The 16,326-nt window shown below is 38.2% G+C and overlaps 1 protein-coding gene across 9 annotated transcripts in view; it reads left to right on the top strand.

The window, feature by feature from the left end:
• Window positions 1-16,326, top strand: part of DST (dystonin) — a 296,528-nt gene that overhangs the window by 172,305 nt on the left and 107,897 nt on the right. For 8 of the 9 annotated variants that reach the window (XM_057414090.1, XM_057414089.1, XM_057414088.1 and 5 more), the window contains 3 exons: window positions 4,431-4,565; window positions 7,282-7,370; window positions 8,014-8,149. In XM_057414090.1, coding sequence (XP_057270073.1) covers window positions 4,431-4,565; window positions 7,282-7,370; window positions 8,014-8,149 — 360 coding nt within the window. Of the gene's footprint in view, window positions 1-4,430; window positions 4,566-7,281; window positions 7,371-8,013; window positions 8,150-9,224; window positions 14,817-15,032; window positions 15,171-15,327; window positions 15,544-15,744; window positions 15,892-16,326 lie in introns of all 9 variants that reach the window. The other variant, XM_057414085.1, reaches the window with a different exon arrangement.

Below are 16,326 nucleotides of genomic sequence, written 5' to 3'. Positions count from 1 at the left end.
GCGCACAGTTGAGAGCTTGAAACACAAAATGGATCTGCAGCTCAGGGAGAGCGAACAGAGGTTTCTTTTGTTTCAGAATGAAGTTCAGCAAAATAATAAACTCCAAGACTGTGGATTTAAATTTAGCTGTGAGAGAAGAGGAAATGATTTCGATTACCTGAGTGGCACCACGGCTCGAGAATTTGAGCAGCTTCCTCCACATTCAAAACCTAGCTCACCTTTGTTAAGACGGAGAGATCAGGTTTTAAATCAGAAGCAGGAGAGAGCAGGTTTTAAATCTGATCAGGTGGAAGAAAATACATTGTACGTGAGTGCTGATGATACAACACCCGGAGAGGTGCAGTTCCATGTGTCAAGGATTAACCAATCGGGAGAAGAAAATTCAAGCCCACAATTTACAGAGTTCATTTCTCAAACGAGTACACAGTTTGAGATAACTTTTGATAAGGGAAGCCAAATCTCTGGGACATCTGAATGGGATACATTGAGGAGCAGGAACCTACACAGTTCCAGACAAACTATTAGACATGGAGAAGACATGAAACATGAATTAGGAGTGGTAAAACTGCATCCCTTGGAGGTACACACTACATTTTGTGAGGGTTTGCCTTTCAGTGGTGATGGTTTTTACTAGTCTGTTTCTTTGTTTGTTTTTAGTTATACTTTATTACTATTCTGTATTCTCTCTAATGTTTCTTATGTTCTTCCCTTGGTGAAGGGAACCCCTTCATTCTTACATGACACGAAAACCTTTTTATTTTACATTTGTAGCAGGTTTGTTAATATCTAAGATACACATTATTTTAAAAGTTTGTGTTGGAAATAGGAATTCACATACACCATATATCCTTTTTTTGTGTAAATAAGCTTTGATTAACAGCGTGAAGTTCATGTAGTAACAAACAACAGTTGTTGCTTAGTCTAATCATATTCCTGTTATTGAATAAGTGTTTGAAATGGCAAATGCACTTTAAAAATCTAGCTATCTATATTTCTCTGCTCTCCAATGATATTAGCAATTCTCCTTCATGATTTACATTCAGATTCTCCCTTTTGTTTCTTTGGTGGTGGATTTAGGAGTATATTATGTACTGCATAGTTCTGCAGATTCTCACTGTGTCAAAAAATTCCCATTTACAGATAGCGAAGAACAAGCAGTATGACATGCATGTTGAAGTCACAACATTAAACCAAGAAAATGACAAGACTTTTGGTACTGAAGAGAGAATGCTTGAGGGATACAAAACATCCGAAGGGTTTAGGAAAGAAGACTTTGCAAAGATGAGCTCTTTCTTAGGGGGAGAGAGTTTGAAAACTGATGATGATGCTACTCAGTTGGAGTATTTCACAGAGGAATATGATAATATTAAATTTCAAGGTCTCCGGCGTGATGTCACTGCCAGACAGTTGGCCGAAGTTAAACTTTTAGACAGGGTCACAGTTGAGCAGCTTCTTTCAGGGCAGAAAACTATTGATGAGGTTCAGAAAAGTCTTGAAAAATTTTTAACTAAACCTACAGCTATAGCTGGGCTGTACCTTGAATCCAGCAAAGAGATACTTTCTTTTGCTGCAGCAGCAAAAAGAAGAATCATAGGAAAAGCATTGGCATTAGCATTATTAGAGGCCCAAGCAGCTACTGGTTTTATCATTGAGCCTACAACAGGTCAGAAATTCTCTGTTGATGATTCTATTGTTAGAGGGCTTGCAGATACTGAATTCAAGAGTAGACTGCATGAGGCAGAGAAAGCTGTTTTGGGCTATTGCTATTCTGGGAAAGTAATGTCTGTGTATCAGGCTATGGAAGCTAGACTCTTAGAAAGACAAAAAGGCAAAAATATCCTTGAGACTCAGATTGCAAGTGGGGGGGTCATTGATCCTGTCAGAAGTGTCCGTGTGCTGCCAGAAACCGCAGTGCAGCTCGGCTTGCTAAATAACACAACTTTAAAATTTCTGCATGAACCTTCTAGTAATGCAAAATGTTTTCACAATCCAAACAACAGGAAAGCGATGTACTACTGTGATCTCCTGAAAATGTGTGTGTTCAGTGTAAGCAGTAAATGTTTTCTGCTTCCAGTTGGTGAAAGGAAAATAAGCAGCTCGTCAGCAGAGAAAAGTCACAAAATTTCTGTAGTAGATGTTGAAACAGGAGCTGAAATGACTTCATATGAGGCTTATAAAAAAAATTGTGTTGATAAAGCTACTTATATTGAGCTTTCAAAACAGGAATTTGATTGGAAGGAGTCCACGTGTTTTGACTCTGATGGGAATTCTTTTCTTTTGCTTACAGATCTTAAAACTGGTGTACAGTTTAATATCGAGGAGACCTTAAATCAGGGTAGAATTGGCAGAGCATTAGTCAATAAATATAAGGAGGGTTTAATCACAGCTAATGAGTTCGGTGATATTTTAGCTAGCAGTTCACAGCCAAATAAAGACTTAAACAGTCCTGTTGCAGGATTCTGGCTTTCTGAAACCAATGAAAGAATTCCAGTCTTAAAAGCCTCACGCAAAAACTTGGTAGACAGAGTTACTGCCCTCCGATGTCTTGAAGCTCAGGTTAGTACTGGGGGCATAATTGATCCGTTCACTGGGAAAAAGTACAGCGTTTCAGAAGCTTTGCAAAGGGAGTTAATTGATGATGGATGTGCCAAGCACATGCAGCAGTGTGAACTGATCTTCACTGGGATCATTCACCCTGTAAAGAACACAGTTATGTCAGCTGTTGAAGCTATGAACTTAAATGCCGTAGACAAAGAATTGGGCATGCGCTGCCTGGAGTATCAGTACTTGACTGGTGGGTTGATAGATCCAAAGTCTCACTCCAGATTAACAATGGAAAATGCAATCAAGAATGGTATTATTGATGCTGTCACAGCTACAAAGATGAAAGATGAAAAATTGCATGTTAAAGCTTTAACATGCCCCAAAACAAAGAAGAAGGTAACCTACAAAGAAGCTTTAGAGAGAGCTGTTTTTGATTGCCACACTGGGCTGCGATTGTTAGAAGCAGCTCAGCCCATGAAGACAGGAATTTCCAGTCTCTATTATAATTCATAATGGAATAAAGATATTAGTACTCATTTTGGAGCCTGCTTTTAAACCATTCAAGTCGTAAAAAAGATCTGTGGTGGCCTTTATGGAAAACCATAAATGGTGTTTTCTAAAGCAATCATGAGTTACTGTAAAACTAATTAATACAAACCACTAATTAGTATAAACCGCTAAAACTGGAATTGGCTATTACTTGTTAGAAAGTTGAGATATATAGATAAACTTAGGGAGATTCATAATTTCAAAACGCAGACTATGTGTTCAGTCTTTACCCGAGGCCTTGTCTGACATGTAGGTAGCGTAAATGAGAAGTTATACTGAGGCTGGTGAAGTTAAAGTTACTGCAAAATGGGTAGATTAGGTGAGACAAGAAATCAGATCTTTATGTTAAAAATGGAATGGGATTTCTCACTTTGCGAATAATCACAGTGCAGTATTTCATGTGACCTGATACTTAATTTAATATTACAAATCAGTTTGTTGGCATCATTTGTTTTGCAAAGTGGCAGTAAAGCATATAAGGGTTAAATCTGCAGTGCAGTAAATATGTACACAGAAGTAAATTTTCTCACGTTGATATTCTATTAATTTTAGTGGGCTACTTCCATCATAAAGTTAAATATCCTAATTTTTTCTCACTTCAGGTAACTTTTTTATTTAGGTTGTTTTCATGTTCTAGCAGGCAAATGAATTACAATTACTTATCAAAGTAAAAAAAAATCCATTAAAATAACTTCATTTTTACTTCTGATACGTGGAAGGGCTTAAGCATGTTTTCTAGGTATTGATGAATTTCAAACTACTAACAGATTGTACTACTGTAAAAAGAAATGTACTTTCCTATGCAGAAAGAGATTAAATGTCTCAGTATTTTACTTTTATTGTTCTTTTTTTCTGTAGACATAAAAGCAATGTATTCCTCTTAATTGTAATTTAGTAATACATGTGCATAAACTGCAAAATTCTGATAGCCTGTGCTCTCTGTACATATTCACACCTGAGGGTAATGCAAAGGCAGCAATTCAAATATGCTTTATATGCAGATGTTTAGATTTTATCCGCTGTGTAATGGCTGGGAAGCTATACTTTTTCTTAATATCAGTCATTTTTAAATGAATGTATGTGTGTATGAATAAGCACCATAATCATAATTACAAATCATTTAAGGAATTATTTTGTTCATGTCTATTATTATGTGGCAGTTTTGTTCATACATCAAAGTGTCATAGTTATGCATGTAGTGATAAATAAAAAGAAATCACTTGATGCTTATGTTATAATATTGCCATTGTGGTAGAATTGTGTTTCTATGGACATTACTGTTAAATATTCCAACAATTTACATTTACATGTTTTTTACAATTCATGATGCTCATCAGAAATCAATGGAAGAAGAAAAGAAGGAACATGTTGAGAAAGCTGGGGATTTACTGAAGTGGGTGTCAAACCTCAGCAAGACACTCAGCAAGGAAGAAGGAGAAAAGGCTGAAAAGACAGATTTGCCTAAGCAGCAGGTATACACATGTCTTCTAGTAAAATACCACTTCCTCTTTTTAGGTTTTTTGTGTTGATTAAAATAACAAAATACTCCATAAATACCAAATCACTCTCCACATCTTACTTAAAAATGTAATTTCACGTAGCTGTGAGTGGGGGTTGGGTGCATCATAGAAGAGTTAGGGTTGGAAAGGAGCTTAAGATCATCTAGTTCCAACCCCCCTGCCATGGGCAGGGACACCTCACACTAAACCATGCCATCCAAGACTGTTCAGCCTGGCCTTGAACACTGCCAGGGATGGAGCATTTACCACTTTAGGCAACCTGTTCCAGTGCCTCACCACCCTCACAGTAAGTAACTTCCTCCTTATATCTAACCTGAACTTCTCAATGAACATCAGTGTTTAGGAGCGCAAACATGGTACTCAGGAAGAAGCACAAGCTGCTTTTTACAGGCCTTGTGTGTGACACCACACAATGTCAGTTCAAAACTTGATGCTGCACCCCATAATTCCACCTTTGTTAGAGGGACAGTGCATCCTGGTAGCATGGTGCTTTGTATGTCTTCCCACTTGTCCTGAAATAGTTCAGTGAATAAGTCTGGTAACTTGTACCCTGGCACCGGGAAGGAGAAAGTGGGCAGGAACGGTCTGAGGGCCAGGTTTCTCTATTTGCTTTTAAAAAGTTGTTCTGGGGAGTCTCTTACAGGATTGTTAAAACTGCTGGTTTAGGGAATTCAGCAGGTGTTGACTGAGAGCCCTCTGTCTACTACCACAGTTGTCGACAGGCTGCTGCTGTGGCTCATCTTGACACCTTTGTGTTTAACACATACATTGTTGTGTGCAGTTGCAACTCTGACCATAGATTTCCATCTGTGAAGTTTTCTGTCATTTCTAACAGCTCCCCTGCTAGGCTTGTCCCACAAAACAGATTTGTGACACATAAAAGGAATTCAGTAGGTGAAAGTCTACCTGTACACTGAGCAGCAGAGGGATGGAGCAGCGGCTTGTCCACATCCCTCACTATAGGGCCAAATGTGTGGTCATGCAGACATGACTTTGGCCCTCCTGGAAGCCTGTTTCTGTTGTTTTATTCTGGTCACGCATGCTGGTACTGATTAGAGCCACTGGAGCAGCATGTGCATAAAGCAAGCTTGTTCTCGGGCAGGTCCTGCAGTCTTAATGGCCCCTGGTCCCATCACATCATTCATAGGGGACCAGTGCTAGTTCTGTTACTGAGTTTGTTCCTGTATCTGTAGGAGGAAGTAAGCCTGTGGTTGAACATGTTGATTGGCAAATCGCTAATAGTTAGGGTAGGATTTGCAAAAATGCATTTGACACTGGTCATTTTCTGTCCTTGTTAATGACAACATTGCAAGTCTTTGTCAGTGTTGGGCCAGTGCTCAACTCCTTAGAGCATCTCAGTTTACCACAGCAGCTATGGGTGGCATCTTCCCTGCCCAGCCTGAGCCCTCAGTGAGTAACCTGGGAGTTAATCTGTCTTGGCTTCCTCTGGCCTACTGGAAATGGGTGTTTGCTGAGGGTGTTCCATTCCTTTGTGAAACAGCCCTGCAAGACAGCAGCACCTTCTAGAGGTGTCTTAGTTTTGTGTCTCCAGGTGCTGTGACATGTTTTGTAGAAGCATGTACGTTTTATAGCTAATGATAGCTGAAATACATTTCACATGGAGGACTGGGGTTGCTGTAGGTTGTAATCACAGACTGGGTGAAGCTGGTGCCAGTAACAGCAGGGTTCGTTCACACAGCAGCAGCAGTGACAACAGTTCCTCAAGTGACACATGGCTCCATGTGCTACCTCACCTGCTCACATTGTCTTCTAGTGTAGTGCACACTGTGCTTGCTCTCTTGGTTTCTGTCCAAGCAGCACAAGTGGTGAGATTGTGGCTTTCTAGTGGTGATTGCAGAGGGAGACTGTTCAAGACCGTGTTCAGGACCTTTGACACAATGCACATGGAGACAAAATTGGTTGTGTCCAGACCCACATGAGCATAGGGCCCAAGAACCTTGCTAGAATTCTCTTAGCACCAATGGTGAATATATCTTGGGCTTGCTAATAAGTGTAGAAGTTGTAGACTCCCCTTTAATAATTTGTCCCTATTCAGCTGAAATTAATGCTTTTCTTTGAAAAGACTCTAGATAGTTTCTCAGAAAAATCAGAAGATTAAATTCTTGCAAGTTCCACTGCCAGAACAAGTGCTTTAGTGGGGATGACACAGAAATAATAGCAGAGAGAATATTAATAAATAATTCATTTTTTCCAAGTGTTTGATACTGTGTTTGTCATTGGATTTCGTGAAGGTTTATAGCTGGCTGGTATGATTTTTATTTTCAGGTTATTATCTCTCATTTTGGTGAGCAACATCTTGAACACATATATATAAAGCTGCTTTAAACTGTGCAGACTATAATAAGTGGATTTAAATGATTTGCTAATTTCAAGCAAATAACATGTTAAAATCTATTTGTTTCACTCAATAGTTTTCTAATACAAACAGCTTATTTAACCACAAGACATTAACACAATGACTTATCTGTATGTAAATGATGCAATTCCTTAATAATTAATATTGCTCTAAGAATAGCTGGTATTTAAAAAAAATCAAGTTCTTAATAAATTGAGTTTAGTCCTGGGTAGAAATACTATGTTGTTTGTTTGGTTTTCTTGTTATATTTGTGTGAAATTAAGTCTTGAACACGGATTGTTTATTTTTCAGATTTCCCTGCATGAAGTGTCAACCAAGAAAGAACAAATAGCTGAAGCTTTGCAGACTACACAGTCATTTTTAGCTAAGCACAGTGACAAGTATGCCATTTTTTATTGTTCAAATAACGTAAACTAATTGAATCAGTTTGCTTAGAAAGAAATTATATCCTTATCTTACAGTTCCAATTACTTTTCATGTACAAATAAGCTAGTTTTTTTCCGTAGTTTTATAATTTTGTCTTCCCATTTGGGAAAACTTCATGCAGTTCTGTTTATTTCCAGACTTTGGCTAGGTTTATATGCCTCTTGTCCTCTTAAAAAAAAACCCAAAACATTAAACAAAAATTTTCATCTGGAGTCTATTAACAGATTAATAGTGAATTAGTACTTGAACTGTATGTCACAAGTTTGTTTCATCCGTGTCTGAAATCAGAGTGTTTAAGATACTAAATTGCTGAGGTACCTCATGACTCCTTGCTAGCTGTTCCCTATCTTGACTAGTAATCAGTTGACAAAGGGACATGCAAAGGTTAGATGCTTTAGTGATAATTCAACATAAATTCTAGATTAATGTAGTTCCTTTTCCTCAGTAGCTACAAGCACATTGTGGCTTTCCTAAGCATCTTTGAAATTAGGCTATATTTTGTTCAGACTACTTTTACCAATTCCACATGCAGATCACTCCAGCAAGGTTACAAATTACTCAGAGATCATCTTCTTCTTTTTTTTTTTTTCTTAATAGAATGACAGATGAAGAGAGAAGTGAAATGGAAAAGCAAGTCAGATCCCTCCAGGAGAGCTACAGCTTGTTATCCAATGAAGCTTTGAAGCAGCTGCCGGAAGCACAGTATTTGGGTGATGAAAAGATGGAAGAAAAGGTAATAAGACTGAAACTTACATTTCAGTCTTCTTTGAGGTTTACTGCATGGTTTTGAAGCTACACATGGTCAGCAAAAGAAGCTCTGCAGTTAACAGTGTGTGAAGGAACTTGAGATTTAATTCACTGAAGGTTTTGTGTATTTGCTATGGCATACTGTGTGTGGTCTTACCTGTGCATATGAACATTCTGCTCATCAGATTTTTTTGTGAAGAGTCTTAATAATGTGTGCCTTGCATGAAGAAAGATAAACAAATCATTCATCTCTTAACTCTTCTCTTAAAAGCCATTCTTTGACTGCTAGATAAGTCTGTTTCTGCTGCAAAAATGACATCATAAAATAACCTGTTAATCTCTCCCATATATCACTCGAAATGTCTTAGAAGACATCTACTTTCAGTTTTTCTTGAAATTTATCTGGATATGTTAATGAGAGCACCTCATGTGATTAGCTCTGAGACACTACAAATACGTCTTTTAATGGATCTTAAATATGGAATTCTCAAAAATTATGTTACAAACAAGTATTCTCATACAAGTGTAGAGGCAGTGTCTGTGTAATGAGTCCAGATAATGTGGCTAGACTGACTTCATGCTTTCCATGCAAACTAAATGCGATATTTGGTGCCAGGGTATCTGATTCCATATTGTTGAGTGTATATACAGAAATGCTGTATGCTGTAAACATGAATAGCATGATGGTTTTGAATCACATACTGTTGCTGAATATTCTAACCTTTCACAGACGTTTAAAGCATGAACATTTGCCTTTCAGGTATATATTCTCTTTGCTCACTCTGCAATCATTTCTTCTATTGTCTTTCACTAACCCTGTTTATGTACGCAAAGCATAGGTTTTCAATTCACAGATGCATGTTGTTTTTAAATCTTTTATCACATCGTGTGCTGTTGAATGACTGACATAGATCACTTGCGCATTTGAGCTGCTAACATTCACAGCATTCCTCCAGGCCTGGTAAGTACATGTCTTTATGCTTATCATGAATTCAAAATTAAAAAATTTAAAACATGCAGTCTGAAAATAGTGATAGTTTTTCTTTTGTATTCCTTTTTAGGTGAATAAAGTCATTGCTGGTGTCATTGACCAAACGACTGGAGAAGTCCTGTCAGTCTTTCAGTCTATTTTAAAAGGTTTTATTGACTATAACACTGGGATTAGATTGCTTGAGAATCAGCTGATCCTTTCTGGAATAGTTTCTCCAGAATTAGGAGTATGTTATGATTTGGAAGAAGCTAAAGCTCATGCCTTAATTGATGAGCAGACTCTGTTGCATTTGCAGGAATTAAGTTATGCAAAGAAGCTTATATCAGAGTCATCATTACCAAATCTTCCAGTTGTTTCAGCTTTAGAACAAGGTCTAATTTCAGAACCTTTGGCTATTAAAATTCTAGAGAATGAGCTTTCAAGTGGGCACTTGATTTTGCCATCTACGGGAGAAAACCTAACTTTGCAGAATGCTTTTCAGAGAAACCTGGTGTATCCAACATTATATGCAGAACTTCTGGAAAGACAAGACACTTGTAAAGATCTCATAGACCCCAACTGTGCTGAGAAGATTTCCCTTCAACAGATGTTTCATAGAAGCATAATACACAAAGAAACAGGGCTAAGACTTCTACCTGTGAAACCACAAGAAAAAGGTAGAATCACGTTCAAATGTGGAAGGAGGATAGCTGTTTTGAGGGCAGCCCATGAAGGAATCATTGATCGGGAAACAATGTTCAGGCTGCTGGGTGCTCAGCTAGTGTCTGGAGGTATAATTGACCCTGACTCAGGGAAGCGAATGACTGTGGAAGAGGCCATGAAACAAGGGATGATAGATCAGGACACTGCTTGTGGGATCCTCACACATCAGGTTCAGAGTGGTGGAATCCTTTTTCAAAATTCAGGACAACGCTTGACTGTTGATGAAGCTGTACAGTGCAACTTAATATCATCTACCAGTGCACTGCTGGTATTAGAAGCACAGAGAGGCTTTGTTGGCCTAATTTGGCCTCACACTGGTGAAATATTCCCTGTATCAACTTCTTTGCATCAAGAGATGATAACAAATGAGCTGGCAATCAAAATACTAAATAATAGACAGAAAATAGCTGCACTTTACATTCCAGAAACTTGTGAAATAATCAGTCTAGATAAGGCTGCACAGTCAGGGATAATAGACATGAATACTGTATCTGTTTTGACCAATGTGACTTTACCAGATAAAATGCCTAATGTAGAAGAATTAGAGTCCCCTTGTAAAAATGCTGCAAAATGGTTATCAACATATGAATTCCTGCCGTCTGTTTTGCATGACTGTGAGGAGGAACATGAACGTTCTGGCGCAGAAGGCCCTATATGTCATAATTTAGATCAGGCTAAGAAACTATTCATGTCTTATCTAATGGTGAATAGTTATATGGATGCAAACACTGGCGAAAGACTTTTGTTATATGATGGACAACTGCAAGAAGCCATAAATATGTTGCTGGAAGGTGGTGATGGTGTTGCGTACAATGATGGTGTGTCAGAAGTGGAGTTTCATAATAAATACATAAGCCAGAAAGGAATTAAACTGAATTTAGCTGGTAGTGCCCACTTTAATAATGTTGCAGGCAGTGTTCAGGGTGATCTTTTGGGTGCTCAGAATGCTTCTAGTAATGGGAAGTTAATTCAGTTTGAAGGCTGTAGGGATTATGTATCTTCACAAGGAGATCTTCATGTGTGTGGACCAGATGTTTGTGATGCTGTTGGTACCGAGCAATCAGAATATACGCAGGAGACACTGTTAACTAACTCTGCAGGACTTAGAAATGTAGTAAGTAGCACTCAAAACTCCATTAACAGGAATGTACTCAGAGGTCTTCCGGAGGTTTCTGAGTGCAAGCGTAGTAGTCAGAATGCAGATTCAGGAAACATTGAAGAATACCTTTCAAATAACTCAAATCCAAATCTCATTTCACAAACAGAGAAAGGAGATATTTCTATGGCATACAGTTTGCATAATGAAAACAAGAATGGTAAAACCTCACAGGATTCCTTCAGTGTGAATGATTTGTCAGATAATGAAACCTGGGTAGAACTGCGAAGATGCACCAAATACAAGCCTTGCATACTGCAAGCTGACGATACCAGAATGGTACTGGATAACAGCAATAAAGATGATTTTCAGAGAAGTTTTGGTCCATCCATCAGTGCAAATACTGAATACAGACTTCCAGAGGAATTGGTTAGGCAGTGTGGTGACATACTACAGTTTGGAGATAATGGATACAGTAAGCAACCTCTACAAGACTATGCTGATGTACATAACAGACTATCCCTAGCAGACTGTCTTTGTGCACATGACAGGCCGTCCTTGGAGAATTGTACTGATTTGCAGAGTAAGCTGTTTCTAGAAGACAGTGGAGAAATGCACGGCAGGACTTCATTGGCTCGTGACACTGTTACACATGACGGACCACCTGTGGAGGACAGTAACAGCACAGCACTAAGGCTAACAGTAGAAGAAAGCAATCTTAAATTTGAAAAGTTACTGCTATGTGACAGTAGTTCTGATTCATCCATAGAAGAGAGTGATGGCCTCACACAGTTTGAAAGTAACTGCTTTGAGCATGAATGTGGTGAGGTAGCTGCTGCAGATGACAGCTCTCAGCTTGATGATGATGATGCCTATGAAACACCTCAGGTTGATGATGATGACAGTGATGTCTATGATACTCCACAAATTGATGATGATGATTCCTATGAAAGTCCCCAAGGTGATGATGGTTTTGATTCATTGAGGTTGAGGGATGATAAAACACAAGAGCCAGAATTGTCTGGAACATCAGTTCCATTAGGTATTCTAGAGGAGAGGGGTGGTCTGATAACCCTTAGGGGAGAGACTAACTCTTTTCTAGAACTTGCAGCTGATGCTGGAGAGAGTGTCTATGTAAATCTCATGGGGCTACCTGAGAATGTAAATACAGCTTCTGCAAGTGCTGACACTATGGAAAGAATTCCTGAGGAGGAAAGAGAGCTAACAGGGAGCTTTGGAGGGAAGGAGCAAAAATTACCAGTTATTCTGCAAAGTGAAGGAAGCAGTGAGGGAGGCCTTAGTTCTTTACGGAAGATGTATGAATCAGAAATACAAGACAGAAATGAGGAAGATGAACTGAAAGTGGAAAGTGACTCTTACGAGGATGAATCTGAAGGTTCACAGGATGAGGAAGGCTATGAGGAAGATGATGACGGTTATGATGACTCTGACACTGATTCTGACAGTGATGAAAAAGATATTTTTCATTCACATCATCAATACGTAAGCAAAGGTGACCAGCTGTTAATTTCCTTAGGTGACATAGAAAATACTGATGAAAATAATCAGAATGTTGATGACACTTGCTATTCTTCAGGCCACAAGGCAGGATATACTTTTCAATTCCAGTCTAGCCATGAAAATGGAAGACTGTCCTCAGGAAAATGTGAACCTGCATCAGATGTTTCTGAGGAAAGATGTGTTGGTCTTACATGTACAAGTGAAGAAGACAGACAGCAAGAAACAGAAGATGAATATGGGACTTCTGTTAAAAATAAACACATGTCACAAGACACTACTGAGCCTATACAGTCTGAAAATACCTTTGACACTAAGTTGCTCTTCAGTAAGAGTGAAGCAAATGATAAAAGACAGCTTAAGGCTCCAAGTCCTGAGTCTGATGATACTGTGACACCTGATGTTAGTGTAACAGCCTTCCTAATTGCAAAGCATGCTACTGATGGTGATGAAAGTACTCAGACAGATTTGATTCTCTCAGAATCCTTTATTGATGGCATGAATGAAAACAGTAATACCGTGCCAACGTTACATTCAGATAATGGGCGAAGACAGAGCAAAGCAGTATTTGCAGAGGAAAAAATATTAAATGATATGACCGGGATGGAACAACTAAAGGAAATTTCATCCCGAATGGACATTAAATTTCTTACGGAAATGCCTTACGTAAGCGATGGTGATAGTTCAGTTAGTGACCAAGTACATCCAGTCACTGGTTGGAAGCATGGCCAGATGGGAAGAGGTTTTGAAATTCTTACAGAAAATAGAGTAAATGTTATGGAGGAATGTGATATCATGGGGCCAAGTAAAAGTCCCATTCAGATGGAAAGCCTTGGGGAAATATTTGATGCATCAGTAATTAGAGCTGATAGAGAAACTCCTGTTTCAAGTAAACGAAAAATAAATGCTGATCAAGTTTTGCTTGATGTTGGAGATGGCCTGAAATCAGATGAATTTAAGAGAAATTTTAATATTTCTGCTTCTTTAATACAGCACACAACAGACATAAGAGAAGGTGGCCATTCAGAATTGGATAAAACTGAATCCTGTTGCTTTGAGGACGAGGAAGAAAGGAAAAAGGGTATAGAGAATGAAAAGGATTTTCTGCTAAATGTGGAGGAAAAGTATTCAAGTGAATTTACCACTTGCTCTTTTCCCCCAACTGATACAGTGAAATCAAAGGAAATTAGCATAACCAAAGAAACTGGGAGAGTTATCTGTCAAAATACTGACAGTGTTCTTATGGACTTTTCAGAAAACAGTGGTAGTGAATTTTCCACAATAGGTGGAATAGTAGGTGCTCCAAGAAGTATTGAGGATGCCAAAGAGTCAAGGGGTGGGAGTGAATTGCTACCTTCTGGGAGTTATACCTATACTGGTGATGTTTATTCTGCAATTCTGAGCAGCACAGGGGTTGAATTGAATTATGGTGTTCAGAATGAACATGAGACATTGCAAAACACAAAGGGAGAAAGTTGCATGATCAGTGAGACTTCTTCCCTTGAAAATGGTTTCGAAAAACAAATGTCCGTGGAGTCATTGCAAAAGGAAACAGGACCCCACAAAGATTTTCAAGTAAAGGATGGTATTTCACAATCACCAGAAATGTGTGATGAACTAATGGAAGACTTAAAGAATATGTTACAGAAGAAATTGAAAATGGGACATGTTTACTGCAAGCAGGAGGGTGAACCCCTAAGTTACTCTGATACCAAAATTTTAATGCAGAATTTACTTGCAATGGTTAGAAGCACCCACCTTCGGAATGACACATCTAGTGAGTCAAATCTCAAGCAAATAAGCAATACTATCAGAACTGCATTTATGGTTAGCACACCATGTACAGAGCCAAAGGACAGTGATGCTCCTTCATTGCCTTGGCCTGACTGCAGAAGTCCTGATCTTCTTCATGATATACTCAAGCAGGAATCCTGCAAGCAAAAGATGGCTGATCCAAACAAAAGGAAGAGTGAAACAGACATTAAAGCTCCTGTTTCAAAACTTACTGCTTCTGAACTTCTGGAGATTTTTCCAATTTCACCAGGAGATGAAAGTACAAGCAAGTTAGAGGAGCTGATAAGTGGTTTGCTTACAAGCTCACAGGTTGCTGGTATCACCACAGAACGTGAGGGTAAAGGCAAAGTGGCTGGGCTTTGTACTCTTTTCTCAACAGAACAATCGGGGTTTGGATCAGAATTTGCTAAGGAGAAAGCTTTGGCAGATGACCCAGCTGTTGCTTGGAAAAATGACCAGGAGCATGGGAATATGGGCAGCCTGTCCAAAGGCTTTACTGAGCCTGTTTTCAAAGCAAAAGGAGTGGTCCAGGAAGACACTTCCACTTGCACAGTAAGTAACCGTAACTGATAACATGGTTTGTGTCCTGTGTGAAAGTAACTGCATGAATCCTTCCAAGTGCTGGAGAGAATAATTAAATTGGAAAAATAGTTGGAAAAATGAATTATAAATTTGAAATAAATTATGATTATAACAAGGACTTTTATGGCTTATTTTAAAATTTGTCTATTTGGAGAACCTTTTCTTACTGTTAAAACTCATTTTCAGATCAATGGAATACAGCAGCTAATAGAGAAAATGAGAGGACATTTGGCAGTGCTTCAAGATATGAAAAGCCACCTGGATATCCAGCAGCCTATTAGTAACAACCTGGAAATATTGAAAGGTGAACTGCAACAACTAGAGGTAAATAAAATATTCTTTGTGCTTGTACTTCAGTGTTGGGTGCTAGGAAAAGCCCTTGGATTAAAAAAAGAGATTTCAAATATCATTACAGTTATTCAGATTTAAATGCCTTTCTTCCTTAGTAACTTAATGCATCTTACATATATTCTCTTTGTAGTCATTTGAGTCAGGACTGGCTACTTTTGCAATTATCTTAAAAAAGGACATGAAGTTGACAGAGGACTTTTTGAAGCTTTGTAACAGGGATATTCCTGAAGAGAAACTTAAAGAGCTGAAGATAAGTTACAACTATGTGCAGGAAGCATTTTTGGTGGTCTGTGATACATCTTCAAAACAAGCAAAACAAATAGTCTCTGCAGTTGACTTGGAAATGGTATGTTTCTATCAGTGTACATTTTAACCTTTTTGAAGAAGGTATCTTTACCTTCTTAAAGATAATTTGGCTAAGAATGAGTTTGTTTTTCTTTATTTTGTTTTATCTTAATATAAAAATACATCTATGATTCTATTTCATATGATAGAAAATGTGACTAGACTCCAGAAACATAAATAAACGTACAACTTCCCTTTCTAGTCTAAGATTGCAGTATCACACCAGGAACTTTTAAACAAACTGCAGAGATTTTCAGACTGGATCACAGAAAACAGGAAAACCATGAATGACTTCACAGTGAATACTAATGATATGGAAGAGATGAAGCAAAGTTTACAGCTATTTAAAGTAGGTATTCTTTATAACAGGTGTTGGCGCTTATTAAATGTTGCTACTTACTATGAATTGTTACCTAGGTTTTTTATACCTGGTTATTAATCTCTCTTACTGAAACAGATAGCTAGAAATAATTCATTAAGATGACAACTACTTTCTAATCCAGTAATAAAATCTTGCTGATTTGCTTTATGTCTTGAAGAAACTTTTGGTATAGTTTGGCTTACTGAGAAAGCTACAGGTTCTGCTTACATTTGTGGCAATAAATCTGACCCTTTTTTGGAAATCTAATTTATAATACAGGTACTTTAGTGGTTAAAATTGGGTCTTTATATCTGAGGTCCAGGAACTCTACTGAATTTCAGTTAGCTTTCAAATCAATTATATGTGAGAATGGAAGATGAGGGAAGATATCTTCATTACGCACTATGAAATGAGCCACAAAAA

Source organism: Pezoporus wallicus, unplaced genomic scaffold (genome assembly GCF_028554395.1).
Source record: "Pezoporus wallicus isolate ANWC-B61680 ecotype Strahan unplaced genomic scaffold, APGP_CSIRO_Pwel_v1 contig_6428, whole genome shotgun sequence".
In the NCBI taxonomy this organism is placed as follows: Eukaryota; Metazoa; Chordata; class Aves; order Psittaciformes; family Psittacidae; genus Pezoporus; species Pezoporus wallicus.
Note: the sequence above shows the minus strand (reverse complement) of the source record. Positions and strands in the feature narration are given on the sequence as shown.